The following is a 25,042-nucleotide window of genomic DNA, read 5'->3' on the forward strand; positions in this document are numbered from 1 at the left end:
CTCTGTTGAAGGGCATCTGGGTTCTTTCCAGCTTCTGGCTATTATAAATAAGGCTGCAATGAACATAGTGGAGCACGTGTCTTTTTCATATGTTGGGGCATCTTTTGGGTATATGCCCAAGAGAGGTATAGCTGGATCCTCAGGCAGTTCAATGTCCAATTTTCTGAGGAACCTCAGACTGATTTCCAGAATGGTTGTACCAGTCTGCAATCCACCAACAATGGAGGAGTGTTCCTCTTTCTCCACATCCTCGCCAGCATTTGCTGTCACCTGAGTTTTTGATCTTAGCCATTCTCACTGGTGTGAGGTGAAATCTCAGGGTTGTTTTGATTTGCATTTCCCTTATGACTAAAGATGTTGAACATTTCTTTAGGTGTTTCTCAGCCATTCGGCATTCCTCAGCTGTGAATTCTTTGTTTAGCTCTGAACCCCATTTTAATAGGTTTATTTGTCTCCCTGCGGTCTAACTTCTTCATTTCTTTGTATATTTTGGATATAAGGCCTCTGTCTGTTGTAGGATTGGTAAAGATTTTTCCCAATCTGTTGGTTGCCGTTTTGTCCTAACCATAGTGTCCTTTGTCTTACAGAAGCTTTGTAGTTTTATGAGATCCCATTTGTCGATTCTTGATCTTAGAGCATAAGCCATTGGTGTTTGTTCAGGAAATTTTTTCCAGTGCCTGTGTGTTCCAGATGCTTCCCTTAGTTTTTCTTCTATTAGTTTGAGTGTATCTGGTTTGATGTGGAGGTCCTTGATCCACTTGGACTTAAGCTTTGTACAGGGTGATAAGCATGGATTGATCTGCATTCTTCTACATGTTGACCTTCAGTTGAACCAGCACCATTTGCTGAAAATGCTATCTTTTTTCCATTGGATGGTTTGGCTCCTTTGTCCAAAAATCAAGGACCATAGGTGTGTGGGTTCATTTCTGGGTCTTCAATTCTATTCCATTGGTCTATCTGTCTGTCTCTGTACCAATACCATGCAGTTTTTATCACTATTGCTCTGTAATACTGCTTGAGTTCAGGGGATAGTGATTCCCCTGAAGTCCTTTTTTATTGTTGAGGATAGTTTAGCTATCCTGGGTTTTTGTTATTCAGATGAATTTGCAAATTGTTCTGTTTAACTCTTTGAAGAATTGGATGGGTATTTTGATGGGGATTGCATTGAATCTGTAGATCGCTTTTGGTAAAATGGCCATTTTTACTATATTAATCCTGCCAATCCATGAGCATGGGAGATCTTTCCATCTTCTGAGGTCTTCTTCAATTTCTTTCTTCAGTGTCTTGAAGTTCTTATTGTACAGATCCTTTTCTTTCTTGGTTAAAGTCACACCGAGGTACTTTATATTATTTGGGTCTATTGTGAAGGGTGTCATTTCCCTAATTTCTTTCTCGGCTTGTTTCTCTTTTGTGTAGAGGAAGGCTACTGATTTATTTGAATTAATTTTATACCCAGCCACTTTGCTGAAGTTGTTTATCAGCTTTAGTAGTTCTCTGGTGGAACTTTTGGGATCACTTAAATATACTATCCCATCATCTGCAAATAGTGATATTTTGACTTCTTCTTTTCCGATCTGTATCCCTTGACCTCCTTTTTGTTGTCTGATTGCTCTGGCTAGAACTTCAAGAACTATATTGAATAAGTAGGGAGAGAGGGCAGCCTTTCTAGTCCCTGATTTTAGTGGGATTGCTTCAAGTTTCTCTCCATTTAGTTTAATGTTAGCCACTGGTTTGCTGTATATGGCTTTTACTATGTTTAGGTATGGGCCTTGAATTCCTATTCTTTCCAGGACTTTTATCATGAAGGGGTGTTGAATTTTGTCAAATGCTTTCTCAGCATCTAATGAAATGATCATGTGGTTTTGTTCTTTCAGTTTGTTTATATAATGGATCACGTTGATGGTTTTCCTTATATTAAACCATCCCTGCATGCCTGGGATGAAGCCTACTTGATCATGGTGGATGATTGTTTTGATGTGCTCTTGGATTCGGTTTGCCAGAATTTTGTTGAGTATTTTTGCATCGATGTTCATAAGGGAAATTGGTCTGAAGTTGTCTTTCTTTGTTGGGTCTTTGTGTGGTTTAGGTATAAGAGTAATTGTGGCTTCATAGAAGGAATTCGGTAGTGCTCCATCTGTTTCAATTTTGTGGAATAGTTTGGACAATATTGGTATGAGGTCTTCTATGAAGGTCTGATAGAATTCTGCACTAAACCCGTCTGGACCTGGGCTCTTTTTGGTTGGGAGACCTTTAATGACTTCTTCTATTTCCTTAGGAGTTATGGGGTTGTTTAACTGGTTTATCTGTTCCTGATTTAACTTCGGTGCCTGGTATCTGTCTAGGAACTTGTCCATTTCCTGTAGATTTTCAAGTTTTGTTGAATATAGGCTTTTATAGTAAGATCTGATGATTTTTTGAATTTCCTCTGAATCTGTAGTTATGTCTCCCTTTTCATTTCTGATTTTGTTAATTTGGACACACTCTCTGTGTCCTCTCGTTAGTCTGGCTAGGGGTTTATCTATCTTGTTGATTTTCTCAAAGAACCAACTTTTTGGTTCTGTTGATTCTTTCTATGGTCCTTTTTTGTTTCTACTTGGTTGATTTCAGCTCTGAGTTTGATTATTTCCTGCCTTCTACCCTCCTGGGTGTATTTGCTTCTTTTTGTTCTAGAGCTTTTAGGTGTGCTGTCAAGCTGCTGACATATGCTCTTTCCTGTTTCTTTCTGCAGGCACTCAGCGCTATGAGTTTTCCTCTAGCACAGCTTTCATTGTGTCCCATAAGTTTTGGGTATGTTGTACCTTCATTTTCATTAAACTCTAAAAAGTTTTTAATTTCTTTCTTTATTTCTTCCTTGACCAGGTTATCATTGAGTAGAGCATTGTTCAATTTCCACGTATATGTGGGCATTCTTCCCTTATTGCTATTGAAGACCAGCTTTAGGCCGTGGTGGTCTGATAGCATGCATGGGATTATTTCTATCTTTCTGTACCTGTTGAGGCCTGTTTTTTGACCAATTATATGGTCAATTTTGGAGAAAGTACCATGAGAAGCTGAGAAGAAGGTATATCCTTTTGCTTTAGGGTAGAATGTTCTCTAAATATCCGTTAAGTTCATTTGGCTCATGACTTCTCTTAGTCTGTCTACGTCTCTGTTTAATTTCTGTTTCCATGATCTGTCCATTGATGAGAGTGGGGTGTTGAAATCTCCTACTATTATTGTGTGAGGTGCAATGTGTGTTTTGAGCTTTAGTAAGGTTTCTTTTACGTATGTAGGTGCCCTTGTATTTGGGGCATAGATATTTAGGATTGAGAGTTCATCTTGGTAGATTTTTCCTTGGATGAATATAAAGTGTCCTTCCTTATCTTTTTTGATGACTTTTAGTTGAAAATTGATTTTATTTGATATTAGAATGGCTACTCCCGCTTGCTTCTTCCGACCATTTGCTTGGAAAGTTGTTTTCCAGCCTTTCACTCTGAGGTAGTGTCTGTCTTTTTCTCTGAGGTGTGTTTCCTGTAGGCAGCAGAATGCAGGGTCCTCGTTGCGTATCCAGTTTGTTAATCTATGTCTTTTTATTGGGAAGTTGAGGCCATTGATATTGAGAGATATTAAGGAATAGTGATTATTGCTTCCCGTTATATTCATATTTGGATGTGAGGTTATGTTTGTGTGCTTTCATTCTCTTTGTTTTGTTGCCAAGACGATTAGTTTCTTGCTTCTTCTAGGGTATAGCTTGCCTCCTTATGTTGGGCTTTACCATTTATTATCCTTTGTAGTGCTGGATTTGTAGAAAGATATTGTGTAAATTTGGTTTTGTCATGGAATATCTTGGTTTCTCCATCTATGTTAATTGAGAGTTTTACAGGATACAGTAGCCTGGGCTGGCATTTGTGTTCTTTTAGGGTCTGTATGACATCAGTCCAGGATCTTCTGGCCTTCATAGTTTCTGGCGAAAAAGTCTGGTGTGATTCTGATAGGTCTGCCTTTATATGTTACTTGACCTTTTTCCCTTTACTGCTTTTAATATTCTTTTCTTTATTTTGTGCGTTTGGTGTTTTGACTATTATGTGACGGAGGTGTTTTCTTTTTCTGGTCCAATCTATTTGGAGTTCTGTAGGCTTTGTATGCCTATGTATCTCTTTTTTAGGTTAGGAAGTTTTCTTCATGATTTTGTTGAAGATATTTACTGGTCCTTTGAGCTGGGAGTATTCACTCTTTCTATACCTATTATCCTTAGGTTTGATCTTCTCATTGAGTCCTGGATTTCCTGTATGTTTTGGACCAGTAGCTTTTTCCTCCGCTTTTACATTATCTTTTGACAGTTGAGTCAATGATTTCTATGGAATCTTCTGCTCCTGAGATTCTCTCTTCCATCTCTTGTATTCTGTTGGTGAAGCTTGTATCTACAGCTCCTTGTCTCTTCTTTTGGTTTTTCTATATCCAGGGTTGTTTCCATGTGTTCTTTCTTGATTGCTTCTATTTCCATTTTAATTCCTTCAACTGTTTGATTGTGTTTTCCTGAATTCTTTCAGGATTTTTGTGACTCTCTCTATGGGCTTCTACTTGTTTATTTGTGTTTTCCTGGAATTCTTTCAGGCATTTTTTCGATTCCTCTCTGTAGGCTTCTACTTGTTCTCTAAGGGAGTTCTTCATGTCTTTCTTGAAGTCCTCCAGCATCATGATCAAATATGATTTTGAAACTAGATCTTGCTTTTCTGGTGTGTTTGGGTATCCCATGTTTGTTTTGATGGGAGAATTGGGCTCTGATGGTGCCATGTAGTCTTGGTTTCTGTTGCTTGGGTTCCTGCGCTTGCCTCTCGCCATCAGATTATCTCTAGTGTTACTTTGTTCTGCTATTTCTGACAGTGGCTAAACTGTCCTATAAGCCTGTGTGTCAGGAGTGCTGTAGACCTGTTTTCCTCTCTTTCAGTCAGTTATGGGGACAGAGTGTTCTGCTTTCGGGCATGTAGTTTTTCCTCTCTACAGGTCTTCAGCTGTTCCTGTGGACCTGTGTCTTGAGTTCACCAGGCAGGTCACTTGCAGCAGAAAAGTTGGTCTTACCTGTGGTCCCGAGGCTCAAGTTCGCTCTCAGGGTGCTGCCCACAGGCTCTCCACGGCGGCAGCAACCCGGAAGATCTGCGCCGCTGTTTCCGGGAGCCTCCGTGCACCAGCGTTCCAGATGGAGTTTGGTGTTTTCCTCTGGAATCAGTAATGTGTGCAGAGTGCAGTCTCTTCTGGTTTCGCAGGCGTGTCTGCCTCTCTGAAGGTTTAGCTCTCCCTCCCACGGGATTTGGGTGCAGAGAACTGTTTATCCGGTCTGTTCCCTTCAGGTATCGGTGGTGTCCTACTGTTCAGATTTTGATGTTATGCCAACAGTATCATGCTTTAGGAGGACAAGAAAGCCAATATTATAAAGATACTAAAATTTAGTTCAATGATTAGAACTAGCCAGTAGAAGAAGTGGGGAATGAAAGAATAAAAAATACAGCCAAAAAGTCAGAAGTTTAAGAATGCCGTCTCACCCCTAAGAAGCCCTAAATACCTCAAATTCCAGACCCTGCCCTCTACCTGTAAGTAAAGGGTCACATTTCTTGAGCCTGCTCTCCCAGCATCCAGATAAAAGGGTTTAAGGTAAGGCCCTGAGATAGGTGATCCCAACCTAGTAAAGATAAGAGGAAGCTTCTTCCAGTAACTAGCTGACCATAAAGCTAGATTAAAATCTTAGAGAACAACCTTGAGAAGCAGGAAGCTTCTAGGAACTAGCAGATAATAAAGTTAAGCAATCTTGAGAGACAGGAAGCTTCTCCTTGTGATTTTCCAATGATGCTATCCCTGCCCCATTGGGTTGTGGCTTCTTCCTTTAAATACCCTTTCTCCCAGCTTCTTGGATTCGAACTCTGGTGCCCCTGCGTGGGATATGAGTCTCGACCCCAGTGCACTGGTTCCTATCAATAAATCTCATGTTTATTACATCAAAAAAAAAAAGAATGGGTCAATTTGCATTCTTCTACATGCTGACCTCCAGTTGAACCAGCACCATTTGTTGAAAATGCAATCTTTCTTCCATTGGCTGGTTTTAGCTCCTTTGTCAAAGATCAAGTGACTATAGGTGTGTGGGTTCATTTCTGGGTCTTCAATTCTGTTCCATTGATCTATCTGCCTGTCTCTGTACCAATACAATACAATTTTTATCACTATTACTCTGCACTACTGCTTAAGGACAGGGATGATGATTCCTCCCAGAAGTTCTTTTATTGTTGAGGATAGTTTTTGCTCTCCTGAGTTTTTTGATATTCCAAATGAATTTGCAAATTGCTCTTTCTGACTCTATGAAGAATTGAGTTAGAATTTTGATGGGGATTGCATTGAATCTGTAGATTGCTTTTAGCAAAATGGCCATCTTTACTATATTAATCCTGCCAATCCATGAACATGGAAGATCTTTCCATCTTCTGAGATCTTCTTTGATTTCTTTTTGCAGAGACTTGAAGTTCTTGTCATACAGATCTTTCATTTGCTTGGTTAGAGTCACACCAAGGTATTTGATATTAATTGTGACTATTATGAAGGGTAACATTTCTCTTCTCAGCCTGTTTATCTTTTGAGTAGAGGAAGGCTACTGATTTGAGTTAATTTTATACTCAGCCTCTTTGCTGAAGTTGTTTATCAGATTAAGTAGTTCTCTGGTGGAACTTTTGGGGGTCACTTAAATACACTATCATATCATCTACAAATAGTAATATTTTGATTTCTTCCCTTCCAATTTGTATCCCTTTTACCTCCTTTTGTTGTCTAATTGCTCTGGCTAGGACTTTGGGTACCTATACTGAATAGGTAGAAAGGGAGTGGGCAGCCTTGTCTAGTCCTTGATTTTAGTGGGATTGCTTCAAGTTTCTATCCATTTAGTTTGCTGTTGGCTACAGATTTGCTGTATATTGCTTTTACTATGGTTGACTTCCTGACCTTTCCAAGACTTTTAACATGAAGGGGTGTTGAATTTTGTCAAATGCTTTCTCAGCATCTAGTGAGATGATCATGTGTTTTTTCCACCTCTGAGCTTGTTTATATAGTAGATTACATTGATAGATTTCCATATATCAAACCATCCCTGTATTCCTGGGATGAAGCGTACTTGACCATGATGGATGATCATTTTGATGTGTTCTTGGATTTGGTTTGCAAGAATTTTATTATTTTTGCATCACTATTCATAAGGGAAATTGGTTTGACATTCTTTCTTAGTTTGGTCTGTGCAGTTTAGGTATATGCTTAATTGTAGCTTCAAAGAAAAAATTGGGTGATGCTCCTTCTGTTTCTATTTTGTGAAATTGGACAGTATTGGTATAATGTTTTCTATGAAGGGCTGATAAAATTCTGCACTAAACCCATCTGTTTCTGGGATTATTTTTTGTTGGGAAAGTTTTAATGACTGCTTCTATTTCTTTAGGAGTTATGAAAATGTTTAGATGGTTTATCTGATTCTGATTTAACTTTAGTACCTAGTATCTGTCTAGAAAATTATTAATTTCATGCGGCTTTTACAGTTTTGTTGAATATAAGCTTTTGTAGTAAGAGCTGATGATTTTCTGAATTTCCTCAGATTCTGTTGTTATGCCTCCCTTTTCATTTCTGATTTTGTTAATTGGATACTTACTTTGTGTCTGCTGGTTAGTCTAGCTAAGGGTTTATCTGTCTTGTTGAGTCTTTGTATAGTTCGTTTTGTTTCTACTTGGTCGATTTCAGCCCTGAGTTTGATTATTTCCTGCCTTCTACTCTTCTTGGTTGAATTTACTTCTTTTTGTTCTAGAGCTGTTTGGTATAGTGTCAAGGCTAATGTATGCTTTCTCAAATTTCTATTTGGAGGCACTCAGAGCATTGAGATTTCCCGTTGGCCCTGCTTTCATTGTATCTCATAAATTTGGGTATGTTGTGCCTTTATTTTCATTAAATTCTAAAAAGTCTTTAATTTCTTTATTTTCTCCTTGACCAAGTTATGATTGAATAGAACATTGTTCGACTTCCATTTATATGTGGGATTTCTATTGTTATTATTGTTATTGAAGAACAGCCTTAGTCCATGGCGATCTGATAGGATTCATGGGATTATTTCAATCTTCTTGTATCTGTTGAGGCCTGTTTTGTGAACAATTATATGGTCAGTTCTGGAAAAGGTACCATGAGGTGCCGAGAAGAAAGTTTTTTTTTTTTTTTTGGTGTTGTTTTATGATGAAATATTCTATAAATATCTGTTAAATCCATTTGGTTCATAGTTTCTATTAGTTTCTCTATGTCTCTGTTTAGTTTCTTTTTCAATGATCTGTCCATTGATTAGAGTGTGGTGTTAAAATTTCCCACTATTATTGTGTGAAGTGCAATGTGTGCTTTGAGCTTCAGTAAGATTTCTTTTATGAATACAAGTGCCCTTGCATTTGAATCATAGATATTCCAGATTGAGTTCATTTTAGTGGATTGTTCCTTTGATAAATATGAAGTGTCCTTCCTTATCTTTTTTGATAATTTTTGTTTGAAAGCCAATTTTATTCAATATAAGTATGGCTACTCCAGCTTATTTCTTCAGACCATTTGCTTGGAAAATTTTTTCTAGCCTTTTACTCTGAGATAATGTGTGTCTTAGTCACTGAGGGGTGTTTCCTGTATGTAGCAAATTGCTGGGTCCTCTTTATGTATCCAGTCTATTAATCTATGTCTTCCTATTGGGGAATTGAGTCCGTTGAAGTTAAGAGGTATTAAAGAATAGTGATTATTGTTTCCTGTTATTTTTCTTGTTAGAGGTGGAATTATGTTTGCGCATCTCTTTTCTTTGGGTTTCGTTGCAAGGAGATTACTTTCTTGATTTTTCTAGAGTATAGTTTCCCCTCCTTGTGTTGGAGTTTCCCATCTATTATACTTTGTAGGGATGGTTTTGTAGAAAGATATTGTGTAAATTTTGAGAGTTTTACTCAATTTAGTAGCCTGTGCTGGCATTTGTATTCTCCTAGGGTCTGTATGACATCTACCCAGGATATTCTGGCTTTCATTGTCTCTGGTGAGAAATCTAGTGTAATTCTGATAGGGCTGCCTTTATATGTTACTTGACTTTTTTCCCTTACTGTTTTTAATATTCTTTCTTTGTTTTGTGCATTTGATGTTTTGACTATTATGTGACAAGAGGATTTTCTTTTCTGATCCATTCTATTAGGAATTCTGTAGGCTTATTGTATGTTTATGGGCATCTCTTTCTTTAGGTTAGGGAGGTTTTCTTCTATAATTTTTTTTGAATATATTTACTGGCCCTTTAAGTTGGGAGTCTTCACTCTCTTCTATACCTATTATCCTTAGGTATAAAGATAATATACCTATATCTTTGATCTTCTCATTGTATCCTGGATTTCCTGGATGTTTCGGGCTAGGAGTTTTTTGCCTTTTACATTATTTTTGATGCTTGTGTCAATGTATTCTATGACATCTCCTTCCCCTGAGATTCTCTCTTCGCTCTTGTATTCTGTTGGTGATGCTTTTGTCTATGACTCCTGGTCTCTTTCCTAGGTTTTCTATATCCAGGGTTGTCCCCTTTCTGTTTTCTTTATTGTTTCTATTTCCATTTTTAAATCCTGGATGGTTTTGTCCAATTCCTTCACCTGTTTGGTTGTATGATACTGCATACTCATTACTAAGCGAACATTACAACTCTTAACATCTATGTCCCAAACACTGTACCACCCAAAATCACAAAAAATACTACTACATTTTAAATCACATATTGATCCTCATACATTAATAGTGAAAATACTTCAACACCCTACTCTAACCAATGGACAAGGTCTTCCAGACAGAAATTAAACAGATAAAAAATGAAAATAACAGATGTCATGAATCAAAGAGGACTAACAGATATCTACAGACCATCTCACCCAAACATGAAGGTATATAACTTCTTCTCTAAACTTCATGGGAGATTCTCGTAAATTGACCACATACTCACACACAAAGTAAATCTAAACAGATATGAAAACACTGAAATAATACCCTACATCCTATCAGACAACCATGGATTAAAGCTGGACATCAACAATAACAAACGACAGAAAGCCTTCACACACTCATAGAAACTGAACAACTCTATGCTCAATGAAAGATGAATCAAGACAGAAATTAGGAAAGAAATTAAATATTTTGCAAAAGTCAATAAAATAAATGTGCAACAAACCCAAATTTATGGGACAATAGGAGAGTTCATAGCACTAAGTTCTTACATTAAAAATTTGGCGAGATTTCATACTAGCCACCTAACAACCTACCTGAAAACTCCAGAACAAAAAGTAGCAAGCCCACCCAAAAGGAAGAGAAGACAGAAAACAATCAAACCTAGATCTGAAATAAAATGGAAACAAAGAGAACAATACAAAAATTCAATAGAACCAAGAGTTGATTCTTTGAGAAAATCAACAACATAGGCAAACCCTTACCCAAACTAACTAAAAAGCAGAGAGACAATATCCAAATAAGCCAAGTCAGAAATGAAAAGAGATATATAACAACAGACACCAAGAAAAGCTAGAGAATCATAAGGCCAGACATTAAAAACCTGTACTCCACAAAATGGGAAGATCTAAAAGAAATGGATAATTTCTGCAATAGGTACCATATACCAAAGTTAAATCAAGATGAGATATGCAATTCAAATACACCTATAGCCCCTAGTAAAAGAGAAGCTGTCATTAAGTCTTCCTACCAAAAAAGGAAGGAAGAAAAGGAAAGAAAAGAGAAAATGAAAGAGCCCATGATCAGATAGTTTTAGTGCAAAATTTTACCAGACTTTCAAAGAAACGGAAAGAACATTGCCCAACTCATTTTATGAGGCCACAAGTACCCTGGTATCCAAACTACATATTCAACAAAGAGAGTTACAGACTAATTTCCATTATAAGCATGGATGTAAAAATACTCAATAAAATACTTGCAAACTCACTCCAAATAGATAATTCACCATGATCAAGTAGGCACATCCCAGAGATGCAGGGATGGTTCAACATATGAAAATCAGTCAGTGTAATCCACCATATTAATAAGCTGAAAGAAAAAACCCACATGAGCATCCCATTAAATGCCAAAGAAAGCCTTTATCAGAAACCCAGTACACCTTTGTGATGAAGGTTCTAGAAAGATTAGAGATACAAACAACATACCTCAACATAGTCAAGGCAATTTACATCAAGCCTATAGCCAACATCAAATGAAGAGAAACCCACAATATTTCCACTAAACCCAGGGACAAGACAAGGTTGTTCACTCTATTCATATTTTTTCCATATAGTACTTGAATTTTTTGCTAGAGCCATAAGACAACTGAAAGAAATCAACAAGATACAAATTGGAAAGAAGAAGTCAAAGTATGGTTATTTGCAGATGATACAATACTATACATAAGTGACCCCAAAAAAATGTACCAGAAAGTTCCCACCGCTGAAAAACACCTTCAGCAATGTAGCTGGATACAAGATTAACTCAAAAAAACACAAAAATAAAAACAAACAACAAATAAAAATCCCATTCGTCCTCCTATATACAAATGACAAAAAAAACTAAGGAAGAACTCAGGAAAACAACAACCTTCAAAATCAACTCAAATAATATAAAACATCACAGGGCAACACTAACAAAGGGAGGGAAAAAGATGTAAGGTAAAAATTCAACTATTTAAAAAAAATCAAAGAAGATGGAAAGATTCCTCCATGCTCATGGATTGGTAGAATTAACATAAAAGGAAGGCCATCCTGTCAAAAATGATCTACAAATTCAATTCAATCCCCATCAAAATTTCAACACAAATCTTTACAGAGTTTGAAAGGACAGTTCTCAACTTCATATGGAAAAACAAAAATCCTGAACAATAAAAATACTGACCATATAAAAATATCACCATCCCTGATTTCAAGGGGTACTAGAAAGCTACAGTAATAAAAACTGCAGTGTTAGCATAAAAATAGACACTGATCAATGGAATCGAATTGAAGACCCAAACATAAATTCTCAGAATCTATTATACTTCTCTTTCTCAGGGAGATTCATCATTGCTTCCCCTCATATAGTCCTCCTCTTTACCTAACCTCTCTAGTACTGTGGATCACAGCTTGATTAGCATTTACTTAACAGTTAATATCTACTTATAAGTGAGTGAATATATATCATATTTGTCCTTCTGGGTCTGGGGTCTGTCATTCTCAATAATCTTTCTAGTTCTACCCATTTACTTGAAAATTTTTATGACATCACTGTTTTTAACAACTGAGTAATATGTCATTGTGTGTAACATACCTCATTTTCTTTATCCATTCTTCAGCTTAGGTACATCTAGTTGTTTCCATTTCATAACTATTAGGAATAAAGTCATAATGAGAATACTTGAGCAAGTGTCCTTGTGGCAGGATGGCTGAAGTATGTTTTAACTATATGACCAAAAGTGGTGATATAGCTGAGTCTTGATGTAGATTGATTCCCAATTTTCTGAGGAACCACAGTACTGATTTCCATAGTGCTGTACAAATTTCCACTCCCACCAGCAAAAGAGGAGTGTTCACTTGGGTTCTTATCCCCTTCAGCATGAGCTGTCACTTGCGTGATTGATCTTTGACATTCTGACAAGTGTAAGGTAGATTATCAAAGTAGTTTTGATTTGCATTTCCTAGTGACTAAGAATGTTGAAGATTTCTTCAAGTGTTTCTGAGTCATATGAGAATAGACTGGGGACAGATGGGGCTGCCTGTGGATTAGGTGGAGGGAGAGATGGAGAGAGAGTGTGGGGAGAGACGGCTGAAATTGGCGTGCATTTGGAGGAGTAATGTGGAAACCTAGTGCAGTGGAAACTTTCTGGAATCTTTGAGGATGACACTAGCGAGGACTCCTAGTAATAGAGGAATCCAGAACCGGCCATCTTCTGTAGACAGGCAAGGCTTCCGGTGAACTGGAATAGAACAGGGTTATATTTGGTTGAGTTGTTGGCCAAAGAGATCCTGGGAAGATCTCTAGCCAACACAGGCTTGTGCTTCAACAGAAGATTCCCCTGTGAAAATTCCATTTCCAAGGAGAACTTTGGCTGAGCTCATTGAGTGTAGAGAGGTTGACCTGGTGTGGGCTTGGAGTCTTCACCTCTTTGTTCTAGTCTCTTTGGCAGAGAAAATACTATACATGCTGCAGAAAGAGAAACACAGACACAAACCCAGCCATAAAACCTTTCCACCTACAATATGTCTTGCCTTCAATTGGTGCTGGGGCAATGGTGGCAGAGAACATGTGGGAGTGGCCAATCAATGTTTGATTTAACTTGAAGCCCATACCATGAGAGCCCTATGCTGCCTAAATAGCCAGGAAGCAGAGACTAGATAGGCCAGAGACCTAGGATAATTTCTAATGATATTCTGTTATACTCAGAGCAGTGCCTTCTCCCATCATCATCAGAGACGATTCTTCTGGCAGCAGATGGCAGTGAGCATTGAGAGCCACAGTCAAACATTATGAGGAGAGGGCATCTAAATTCGAGGTCTCTATCAGGTGTCTCCCTGTGGGACGTGAGTTGTGAAAGGTACCCTGATTCCTGATCAAGATCCCCAGAAACCCTAATAGAGATGGCAAATGGCAGGCCTATTTCCAGCCTCCCAGATCAAGGTCTCACTAGTTGCAGCACTCCACAAACTCCTGTAGAGAGGTTTGAGACAGACCAAGTCACATAGAGCAATGCTCCAAGCCCCTCCTCCACAGGTGAGGATGTGACCACAGGTCACATAGGCTCAAGACAGATCAGTCATAGAGACAGGACCATGCCCCCAAATATGTAGATGAGATGACCCATCCAAAATATGTATTTAAGGGTTGTGTTCAGAATTAAAGGTGCACAAGAATCACCTTGTTGTCTGAGAGCTTCTGTCATAAGAGCTGTAGCACTGCTGCTTGGGGAAGGGATCCGCTCTCCCAAAATCGCTGCCAGAAGCCCTCCTGCAAACCTTGCGGCTAGTCCTTCTCCTGCTGGCTAAGCCCAGTCTGAAACGGAGGCAGAACAAGACCTGCCCTGGTTCTCTTCCTTTCTCCTGGACCCGTGAACCCAGATGGACCAGATATCTCCATGGAAAACCCTCATCACAGAGGCCCAGACATCCCCTCAGTAATCAGAGGACCCTACAGAAAAGGAGGGTCTGGAAATCAGAGGAAATGGAGAACACTAGGAGAACACGATCAACCAAACCAACAAAGCAGCACTCACATGGATTTACAGACACTGAGATGGCAAACATGGGGCCTGCATGGGTCTACACAAGGTCCTCTGTATATATGCTATGGCTGTTATCTTAGTGTTGTTGTGAGACTCCTAAGAGTGGGAATGAGTTTGTTTCTGATTCTTTTGTCTGCTCTTGAGACTGTTTATTTCTTATTAGGTTGCCTTGTACAGCCCCCATATGACTCTGTATTGATTTGTCCTGTCTTGGAGATCTCCCTTGGAGATCTGCTCTTTTCTGAAGAGAAAACAGAGGGGGGAATAGATCTGGGAGGAAGGGAAGCTGGGGGAACTAAATGAAATGGAGGAAAGGAGGAAGGGGAAACTGGGATATATTGTGTAAAAGAAGAATCGCTTTTCAATTTTAAAAAAGAAAGAATTCGACCCAGGACTGCAGACATCCTGAAGCTGCAGGACAGACTGCCACCTCTGCACACTGGGGTCCACATCTGTGGTCCAAGGAGAAACTGCACAGTGTCTCTGGACACAGGAGTATAGGAACAGACAGTCACTGGTGTCCATAGTTCTGGTCTAAGCCCAGGACCGAACTGAACTGGCCAGACAGCTCCCTGCACCCAAATCCTGAGGGGGAGAGAGTTGGACCCTCAGAAGTGTGCATATTCCTGAGAAGTCAGAGGAGATTACCCTCTGCCCACAGTCCAGACCCAAGAGGGAATCGCATAGTGCCAACTGTGTCTGCCGGCTGAAAGGACATACAAGCAATCAGGGGCAGGAACCTTTGTTCCTGCCAGGTCCCAGAGCTAGAAGGCAGTCTCCAGGAGTGCCAACACACCTGAAATCAAAGCACCTGTTCTCAGGAAAGACTGAAAGAAAACAGGAAAACAGTTTTACAGGAGTGCTGACACAGCGGCCTACAGCAGGGTCAAGTCACTCTCAGAAACAGCAAGACAAGCAAACACCAGAGACAACCCAATGGCTAGAGGCAAGCGCAGGAACCTAAGCAACAGAAACCAAGACTACTTGGCATCATCAGAGCCCAGTTCTCCCACCAAAGAAAATACTGGATATCCAAACACACCAGAAAAGCAAGATTTAGATTTAATATCACATTTTTTGATAATGATGGAGGACTTTAAGGAAGACATAAAGAACTCCCTTAGACAAATGCAGGAAAACACAAGTAAAGAAGTAGAAGCCCTTAGAGAGGAAACACAAAAATCCCTGAAAGAATTCCAGGAAAACACAATCAAACAGGTGAAGGAATTAAAAGTGGAAATAGAAGCAATAAAGAAAGCACAAAGGTAGACAACCCTGGATATAGAAAACCAAAGGAAGAGACAAGGAGCCATAGATACAAGCATCACCAACAGAATACAAGAGATAGAAGAGAGAATCTCAGGAGCAAAAGATCCATAGAAATCATCGACACAATGGTCAAAGATAATGTAAAACGCAAAAAGCTCCTAGCCCACAACATACAGGAAATCCAGGACACAATGAGATCAAACCTAAGAAAAATAGGTATAGAAGAGAGTGGACACTCCCAACTTAAAGGGCCAGTAAATATATAACAAAATTATAGAAGAAAACTTCCCTAAGCTAAAGAAACAGATGCCCATAAACATACAAGAAGCCTACAGAACTCCAAATAGATTGGACCAGAAGAGAAATTCTTCCCGTCACATAATAGATAAAACACCAAATGCACAAAACAAAGAAAGAATATTAAAAGCAGTAAGGGAAAAAGGTAAACTGACATACAAAGGCAGACCTATCAGAATTATACCAGACTTCTCACCAGAGACTATGAAAGTCAGAAGATCCTAGACGGATGTCATACAGACACTAAGAGAACACAAATGCCAGCCCAGGTTACTGTATCCTGCAAAACTTTCAATTAACATAGATGGAGAAACCAAGATATTCAATGACAAAACCAAATTTACACAATATCTTTCTACTAATCAAGCCCTACAAAGGATAATAGATGGAAAAATTTAACACAAGGAGAGAAACTACACAGTACAGAAAACAAGAATATAATTTCCTTGCCATGAAGTCAAAAGAGAGACAAACAACCGTAATTCTACCTCTAACAAAGAAAATAACAGGAAGCTACAATCACTATTTCTCAATATCTCTCAACATCAATGGTCTCAACTCCCCAATAAAAAGACATAGACTAACAGACTGGATATGTAAAGAGGACCCAGCATTTTGCTGCATGCAGGAAACACACTTCAGAGACAAAGACAGACACTACCTCAGATTAAATGGCTGGAAAACACTTTCCAAGCAAATGGCCTGAAGAAACAAGCTGGAGTTGCCATTCTAATAGCAAATAAAATTGACTTTCAACCAAAAGTCATTAAAAACGATAAAGAAGGACACTTCATATTCATCAAAGGAAAATCCACCAAGATGAACTCTCAATCATAAATATCAATGCTCCAAATGCAAGGGCACCTACATTCATAGAAGAAACCTTACTAAAGCTCAAAGCACACGTTGCATCTCACACAATTATAGTAGGAGATTTCAATACCCCACACTCATCCGTAGACAAATCATGGGAACAGAAATTAAACAGAGACATAGAGAAACTAACAAAAGTTATGAAACAAATGGGTTTAACAGATATTTATAGAACATTCAATCTTAAAACGAAAGGATATACCTTCTTTTCAGCACATCGTGGAACTGTCTCAAAAATTGACCATATAATCGGTCACAAAACAGGCCTCAACAGATACAGGAAGATAGAAATAATCTCACACATCCTATCAGATCACCAAGCACTAAGACTGGTTTTTAATAACACCAATAATGACAGAAAGCCCACATACACATGGAAGCTGAACAATGACAATTTGGTTAAGGAAAGGATAAAGAAAAAATTTAAAGACTTCTTAGAATTTAATGAAAACGAAGATACAACATTCCTAAACTTATAAGACACAAAGAAAGTGGTACTAAGGGGAAAACTCATAGCTCTGAGTGCCTGCAAAAAAAAAACAGGAGAGAGCGTATGTCAGCAGCTTGACAGTACACCTTAAAGCTCTAGAACAAAAAGAAATAAATAAACCCAAGAGGAGTAGAAGACAAGAAATAATCAAACTCAAAGCTGAAATTAACCAAGTAGAAATGAAAAGAACTATACAAAGAATCAACAAAACCAGGAGCTGGTTCTTGGAGAAAAATCAACAAGATAGATAAACCCTTAGGCAGACTAACCAGAGGTCACAGAGAGTATATCCAAATTAACAAAATCAGGAATGAAAAGGGAGATGTAACAACAGAATCTGAAGAAATTTTAAAAATCATCAGATCCTACCTCAAAAGCCTATATTCAACAAAACTGGAAATCTGGAGGAAATGGACAATTTTCTATACAGATACCAGGTACCAAAGTTAAATCAGGAACAAATAAACCATCTAAACAACCCTATAACTTCTAAAGAAATAGAAGCAGTTATTAAAAGTCTCCCAACCAAAAAGAGCACAGGTCCAGATGGTTCAGTGCAAAATTCTATCAGACCTTCATAGAAGACCTCATACCAATACTGTCCAAACTATTCCACAAAATTGAAACAGACAGAGCACTACCCAATTCCTTCTATGAAGCCACAATTACTCTTATACCGAAACCACACAAAGACCCAACAAACAAAGAGAATTCAGACCAATTTCCCTTATGAATATCGATGCAAAATACTGAATAAAATTCATGCAAACTGAATCCAATAACACATCAAAATGATTATCCATCATGATCAAGTAGGCTTCTTTTCAGGGATGCAGGGATGGTCTAATATATGAAAATCAAACAAAGTAATCCACTATATAAACAAACTCAAAGATAAGAACCACATGATCACTTCATTAGATGCTGAGAAAGCATTTGACAAAACTCAACACTCCCTCATGATAAATGTCCTGAAAGATCAGGAATTCAAGGCCCATATCTAAACATAATAAAAGCAATATATAGGAAACCAGCAGTGAACATCAAACTAAATGGAGAGAAACTTAAAGCAATCCCCCTAAAATCAGGGACTAGACAAGGTGCCCACTCTCTCCCTACTTATTCAATATAGTTCTCGAAGTCCTAGCCAGAGCAATCAGTCAATGAAAGGAGGTCAAAGGGATACAAATTGGAAGGGAAGAAATCAAAATATCACTATTTATAGATGATATGATAGTGTACTTAAGTGACCCCAAAAGTTCCACCAGAGAACTTCTTAACCTGATAAACAACTTCAACAATGTGTCAGCATATAAAATTAACTCAAACAAATCAGTAGCTTTCCTTCGCTCAAAGAATAAACAAGATGAGAAGGAAATTAAGAAAAGAACACCCTTCACAATAGTCCCAAATAATATAAAATATCTTGGTGTGACTTTAACCAAGCAAGTGAAAGATCTGTATGACAAGAACTTCAAGTCTCTGAAGAAAGAAATTGAGGAAGATCTCAGAAGATGGAAAGATCTTCCATGCTCATGGATTGGCAGGATTAATATAGTAAAGATGAACATTTTGCCAAAAAAATCTACAGATTCAATGCAATCCCCATCAAAATTCCTACTCAATTCTTTATAGAGATAGAAAGAGCAATTTGCAAATTCATTTGGAATAACAAAAAACCCAGGATAGTGAAAACTATACTCAACAATAGAAGAACTTCTGGGAGAATCACCATCCCTGACTTCAAGCAGTATTCTAGAGCAATAGTCATAAAAGCTGTATGGTATTGGTATAGGCAGATCAGTGGAACAGAATTGAAGAACCAGAAATGAACCCACACACCTATAGTCACTTGATCTTTGACAAAGGAGCTAAAACCATCCAATGGAAGAAAGATAGCATTTTCAACAAATGGAGCTAGTTCAACTGGAGGTCAGCATATAGAAGAATGCATATTGATCCATGCTTATCACCCTGTATGAAGCTTAAGTGCAAGTGGATCAAGGACCTCCACATCAAACCAGATACACTCAAACTAATAGAAGAAAAAGTGGGGAAGAATCTCGAACACATGGGCACTGGGGAAAATTTCCTGAACAAAACACCAATGGTTTATGCTCTAAGATCAAGAATAGACAAATGGAACCTCATAAAACTGCAAAGCTTTTGTAAAGCAAAAGACACTGTCATTAGGACAAAACAGCAACCAACAGATTAGGAAAAGATCTTTACCAATCCTACATCTGATAGAGGGATAATATTCAAAATATACAAAGAATTCAAGAAAGTAGACTCCAGAGAGCCAAATAATCCTATTAAAAAATGGGGTACAGACCCAAACAAAACTTTCTCAGCTGAAGATTATCAAATGGCCAAAAAGCACCTAAAGAAATGTTCAACATCCTTGGTCATCAGGGAAATGCAAATCAAACAATCCTGAGATTCTACCTCACACCAGTCAGAATGGCTAAGATCAAAAACTCAGGTGACAGCAGATGCTGGCGAGGATGTGGAAGAAGAAGAACACTACTCCCTGTTGGTGGGACTGCAAACTGGTACAACCACTCTAGAAATCAGTCTGGAGGTTCCTCAGAAAATTGGACATTCCACTACCTAAGGACCCAGCTATACCTCTCTTGGGCATATACCCAAAAGATGCTTCAACATTCAACAAAGACACGTGCTCCACTATGTTCATAGCAGCCTTATTTATAATAGCCAGAAACTGGAAAGAACCCAGATGCCCTTCAACAGAGGTATGGATTCAAAAAACATGGTACATCTACACAATGGAGTACTACTCAGCTATCAAAAACAATGAACTAGAAAATACCATCCATCCTGAGTGAGGCTACTCTATCACAGAAAATCATACTTGGTATGCACTCATTGATAAATGGATATTAGCCAAAAATCTCAAATTATCCAAGATGCAATCCATATACCACATGAAGCTCAAGAAGGATGACCAAAATGCGGATGCTCCCACTCCTTCTTAAAAGTCGGGGGTAAATATCCATAGGAGGGGATATGGAAGCAAAGTTTAGAGCAGTGACGCAAGGAATGGCCATTCAGAGCCTGACCCACATATGGCCCATATATATATACACACACATACACCCACTAAAACTAGATAAGATTGATGAAGCTAGAAAATGCATGCTGAAAGGGACCGGATATAGATCTTTCCTGAGAGACACATCCAGAACATGCCCAATACAGAGGTCAATTCTAGCAGCAAACCACCGAAATGAGAATAGGATCCCCTTGGGGGGAATTGGAGGAAATATTCAAAGAATTGAAGGAGCTTGCAACCCAATAAAAACAACAATGCCTACCAACCAGAGCTTCCAGGGACTAAACCACTACCGAAAGTCTATACCTGGACTGACCTGGGGCTCCAACAGCATATGTAGCAGAGAATAGCCTTGTTGGGGCACCAGGGGAAGGGGAAGCCCTTGGTCCTTCCAAGGTTTGACCCCCAGTGCAGGGGAATATGGGGGGCAATAAGGGAGATTTATAGGGGGAATACACATATTGGGGAGGGGAGGGAATGGGAGCTTATAGACTGGGAACAGGGAAGGGAAATAACATTTGAAATGCAAGTAAAGAAATATATCTAATAAAAAATTTTTTAAAAAAGAAAGAAATCATGAAATTCACAGTAAATGGAAATAAATAGAAGAAAATCATCCTGAATGAAGTATTCTAACCCCAAAAAATATAAATGTGGTACATATTTGCTTATATATGAATATTATCTGTTAAGTCAATGATAACCAAGCTACAACTTCTCAACTTAACAACTTCTTAACATATATACATTTATAAAGATGACCTAAATGAAATCACAGAAAAATGAGGACAGAGTTCCTACTGGACATCTCTTGTCACCAAATGAAGCTTTCAGTACCAGGAATACAGTACATCTAATTGAATTGTTGGCCAAAGGGATACTACAGGACTCACAATCAACCTAGGCTGTCGTTTTTGCCAAGACTATAGCTCTCCACAAACTAACAGGAAGTCCCCATTGCTGAACGCATCACCTACACAACTCATTGAACTTAGATTATTTGCATGGATGCCTTGACTGTTTGTGCTAGCACTTTTGGTTCAAGTAGGTACTCTGCATGCTACCAAAGGAGAAACATGAATGCTAACCCACATCAAAGCCTTCAATCAACAGTAGTGTCCTGCCTGCATGGCAAGCTAATGCAATGGTGGCACAAAGCTAAAAATTAAGCATTCACTATCTGATTTGGACCTAAGAACCTGTCTCACAAGATGGAAACTATACCTGACACTGCTTGGGTGAACAAGAACCTGAGACCGAAAAGCCTAGGGAGCTAAGGTAAAATTAAATATTACTATTCTACTAAAGGAAAGTAGCAAAAAAAAATGACTACTAATAACAATATGCTGTACTCACAGATCAGTGCCTTGTTCACCATCTGCAGAGAAGCATCATCCTGCAGCAGAAGGGAACAAAGACTGAGACGCGTAGTCAGGCAATATACCCAGAGTGAGAAACCCTGGAACATTCATCCGTAAATGAAATGTCTCCTTCAAATCTCTCCCAGCAGGGGTCAAGGAACCCTGTGGAAAAGCCAGTGGAAAGAGCTGAGAGAATGGAGGAACATCAAGAAAACAAGGCCCACCCAATTGAGAGAATCAGTGCACATATGAATTCACAGAAGCTGAGGCAGCATGGACAGGGCCTTCACTGTCTGCAAAAGATGGCATTCTGCCGCTGAAATAAGGCCCCGTTACTGAACACATCACCTGCACAACTCATTGAACTTGTAGACACATGACCCTATCAATGATCTAGGAGCTGTCTCCAGTTGATAGCTGTGGAGAGCCGCAATAACATTCGCCACCACAAGATGGCGCTGGCTTCCACTGTGCCCCACGTGGAAAGCCGGGATAGCTTTTGCCATTACAAGATGGCTCTGGCCTCCACCGCGCCAGCCGACTTCCTTTCAGGAAGTTAACTGTGTGCGCATGTGCAAGAGTGCCTTCGTGCCAGGTCTTTGCCCACTCCGGGGCGTGCCTAATGAGATCATGGGTAAGCGACCAATCATGTGTGGATGCGCCGTGCTAGGGTGTATATAAGCCGCGCCATGCCGGCGCCCCGGGCCCTCTCTTTAAGATACAATAAACGTTTTTGCTGCAGAAGGATTCGTGTGTCCCTGCGTGTTCTTGCTGGCGAGATAGCGCGGGACATCTGGTGCTGAAACCAGGGGAAAAAAACGCCACACCATCGCCAGGCGCCGAGGAGGGGTCCTCCGTCTGCGAAGAGAATCCAGAACTGTAGTGTTTAAGGTAAGCTCTGAAAGATATGTTTGGTCTTGTTCCACTGTTCCACTGTTCCACTTCTCTCTCCCGCGAGAAGATGCGGCAGAAGTTTTTGTTATCGTTTTAGCAGCCTTCATGCTTTCTCTCTTGGTTTTTGATTTTGTGGCTGCTGCTAGACAACGTCAGAGGTCGTGCCTAGAAGATGGGAGCCGCCCAACTGTAATAGCAGGACAGAGAGTGCTAGGGAAGTTACAAGGCAGCATGTCAGAAACAGAGTGGGATAAAAAATTAAAGAGCTCAAAGAGAAAAGATAAATATAAGCAAAAAGACCCTTGCAAAGACTTCAGATCTGAGGGAGCAAGAGGTTGGGGAAAGAACGCCCTGGGAGAGAAACAGAGAAAGGAGAAAAAAGTTTTGAAAAGGAGAAGCCTTTATCCGGTAAAGGAGTTAGAGGCTTTAGAGCTTGCTAGCTCAGAGACAGACGAGCTTAGCTGCTCTGAGGAAGAGGATTTAGAAGATGAGGCAGCTCGCTATGAAGAAGAAGGATACTACCCAGATGAACAACGAGCTAACAGCTTGGGTAAACAGAAGAAAGTGGGAGGTGGAAACCATGCGGTTTCCCGGCCTATAAGCTCCAGCGCCCCTCCATCGTATATGGAGAGATTTCACTCAGATTCCTTCCACACTAAAGAGGAACAGAGAAAGATACAGCAGGCATTTCTGGTGTTTGAGGCTGCCGATGGAGACCGTGTTCACGCACCAGTAGAATATGTTCAAATTAAGGAACTTGCCGAGTCGGTCCGTAACTATGGAGTTAGTGCCAATTTTACTATTGCTCAAGTCGAGAGGCTTGCCACTCTGGCCATGACTCCAGGAGACTGGCAGACAACAGTGAAGGCTGCGCTCCCTAATATGGGACAATATATGGAATGGAAAGCCTTGTGGTATGACACCTCTCAGGCACAGGCCAAAGTCAATGCCATTGCTGAAGGCGATCAGAGAGATTGGACACTTGATCTGCTAACAGGACAAGGGCAGTATGCCAATAATCAAACAAATTATAACTGGGGAGCATACGCTCAAATCTCCGCTGCCACCGTTAAGGCGTGGAAGGCACTTTCCAAGATGGGAGAGTCTGGGGGACACTTAACAAGAATTATACAAGGCCCCCAGGGGCCATTCTCAGACTTCGTGGCTAGGATGACAGAGGCAGCAGGCAGGATCTTTGGAGACCCCGAACAGGCAATGCCTTTAGTGGAACAGTTGGTCTATGAGCAAGCCACACAGGAATACAGAGCAGCTATTACACCTAGGAAGAGCAAAGGGTTACAGGACTGGCTGAGAGTTTGCCGAGAACTTGGAGGCCCGCTTACTAATGCCGGCCTCGTGGCTGCTATCCTACAGGGCCAAAAGTGCTCAGGTACAGGTGATTGCTGGGTCTGCTATAACTGTGGCAAACCAGAACATCTGAAAAAGGAGTGTCAGGCCCTCACAAAGAAGAGAGCACCAGGACTGTGTACTAAGTGTGGGAAAGGCTATCATTGGGCTAGTGAATGTCACTCAGTTAAAGATATCAGAGGCAGTCTTATTCAGCCCGGGCCTCCCCAGGCAGAAGGGGGTGAAAACACTCCAAAAAACGGGTATCTGGGCCCCAAGTCTCAGGGCCCCAAAACATATGGGACTCCAGCTCACAACAAACGGACACCACAGTTCACAGAGCTACAAAAGGCTCAGCAGGAGTGGACCTCTGTTCCACCACCCAATTCATATTAATGCCACTGATGGGTGTGCAACCTGTCCCCACTGACTACAAAGGCCCCTTACCCGTGGGAAGTGTCGGCCTTATTTTGGGTCGATCCTCCTTAACCTTAAAGGGACTTATTGTTCACCCTGGAATAATAGATCAAGATTACACGGGAGAACTTCAAGTTCTCTGCTCCTGCCCTCAAGGCGTTTTTTCCATCTCCTCAGGTGACAGGATTGCTCAGGTGATTATGCTTCCAAGCTTACGTGATCATTTTCCTTCTTCCGGGGTCCCTAGAGGCACCGCAAAGTTTGGCTCTTCCGGGACGATTCTGCTTATTTAATGATGGATCTTAATTCCAGACCCTCTGTAGAGTTGAATATAGAAGGGAAAACTTTTACGGGAATTCTAGATACAGGGGCTGATAAGAGCATTATCTCCTCTAGTTGGTGGCCTAAGGCATGACCTGTCACTCAATCATCCCATTCCTTACAAGGACTAGGGTATGAGGCCAGCCCCACTATCAGCTCACACTCCTTGATCTGGCATGCCCCAGAAGGCCAATCAGGAAGGTTCATTCCTTATGTCCTCCCTCTTCCTGTTAACCTTTGGGGAAGGGATGTCTTACAGGGTCTAGGACTGACATTGACCAACGTACTCTCAACAAGCTGTCGAGATTATGAAGAGAATGGGTTATGAGGAAGGGAAGGGATTAGGAAAAAAGGAACAAGGAAAATTAGAACCGGTCCCACAAGAAGGTAATATAGGAAGGCAGGGCCTGGGTTTTTCCTAGGTGCCATTGAGGGTT

The 25,042-nt window shown here is 39.9% G+C and overlaps 1 protein-coding gene across 1 annotated transcript in view; it reads left to right on the forward strand.

Moving 5' to 3' along the window:
- The window catches only part of LOC116903450 (igE-binding protein-like), a 51,385-nt gene extending 26,963 nt beyond the window's left edge, over window positions 1-24,422 (forward strand). Inside the window, exons 2-3 of the mRNA XM_032906041.1 lie at window positions 22,410-22,517; window positions 22,935-24,422. Of these exons, the coding sequence (XP_032761932.1) occupies window positions 22,410-22,517; window positions 22,935-24,263 (1,437 nt within the window). The 3' untranslated portion in view covers window positions 24,264-24,422. The remainder of the gene's footprint in view (window positions 1-22,409; window positions 22,518-22,934) is intronic.
- Window positions 24,423-25,042: the final 620 nt, after the last annotated feature.

The sequence above is a fragment of the Rattus rattus genome, chromosome 1 (genome assembly GCF_011064425.1).
Source record: "Rattus rattus isolate New Zealand chromosome 1, Rrattus_CSIRO_v1, whole genome shotgun sequence".
Classification (NCBI taxonomy): Eukaryota; Metazoa; Chordata; class Mammalia; order Rodentia; family Muridae; genus Rattus; species Rattus rattus.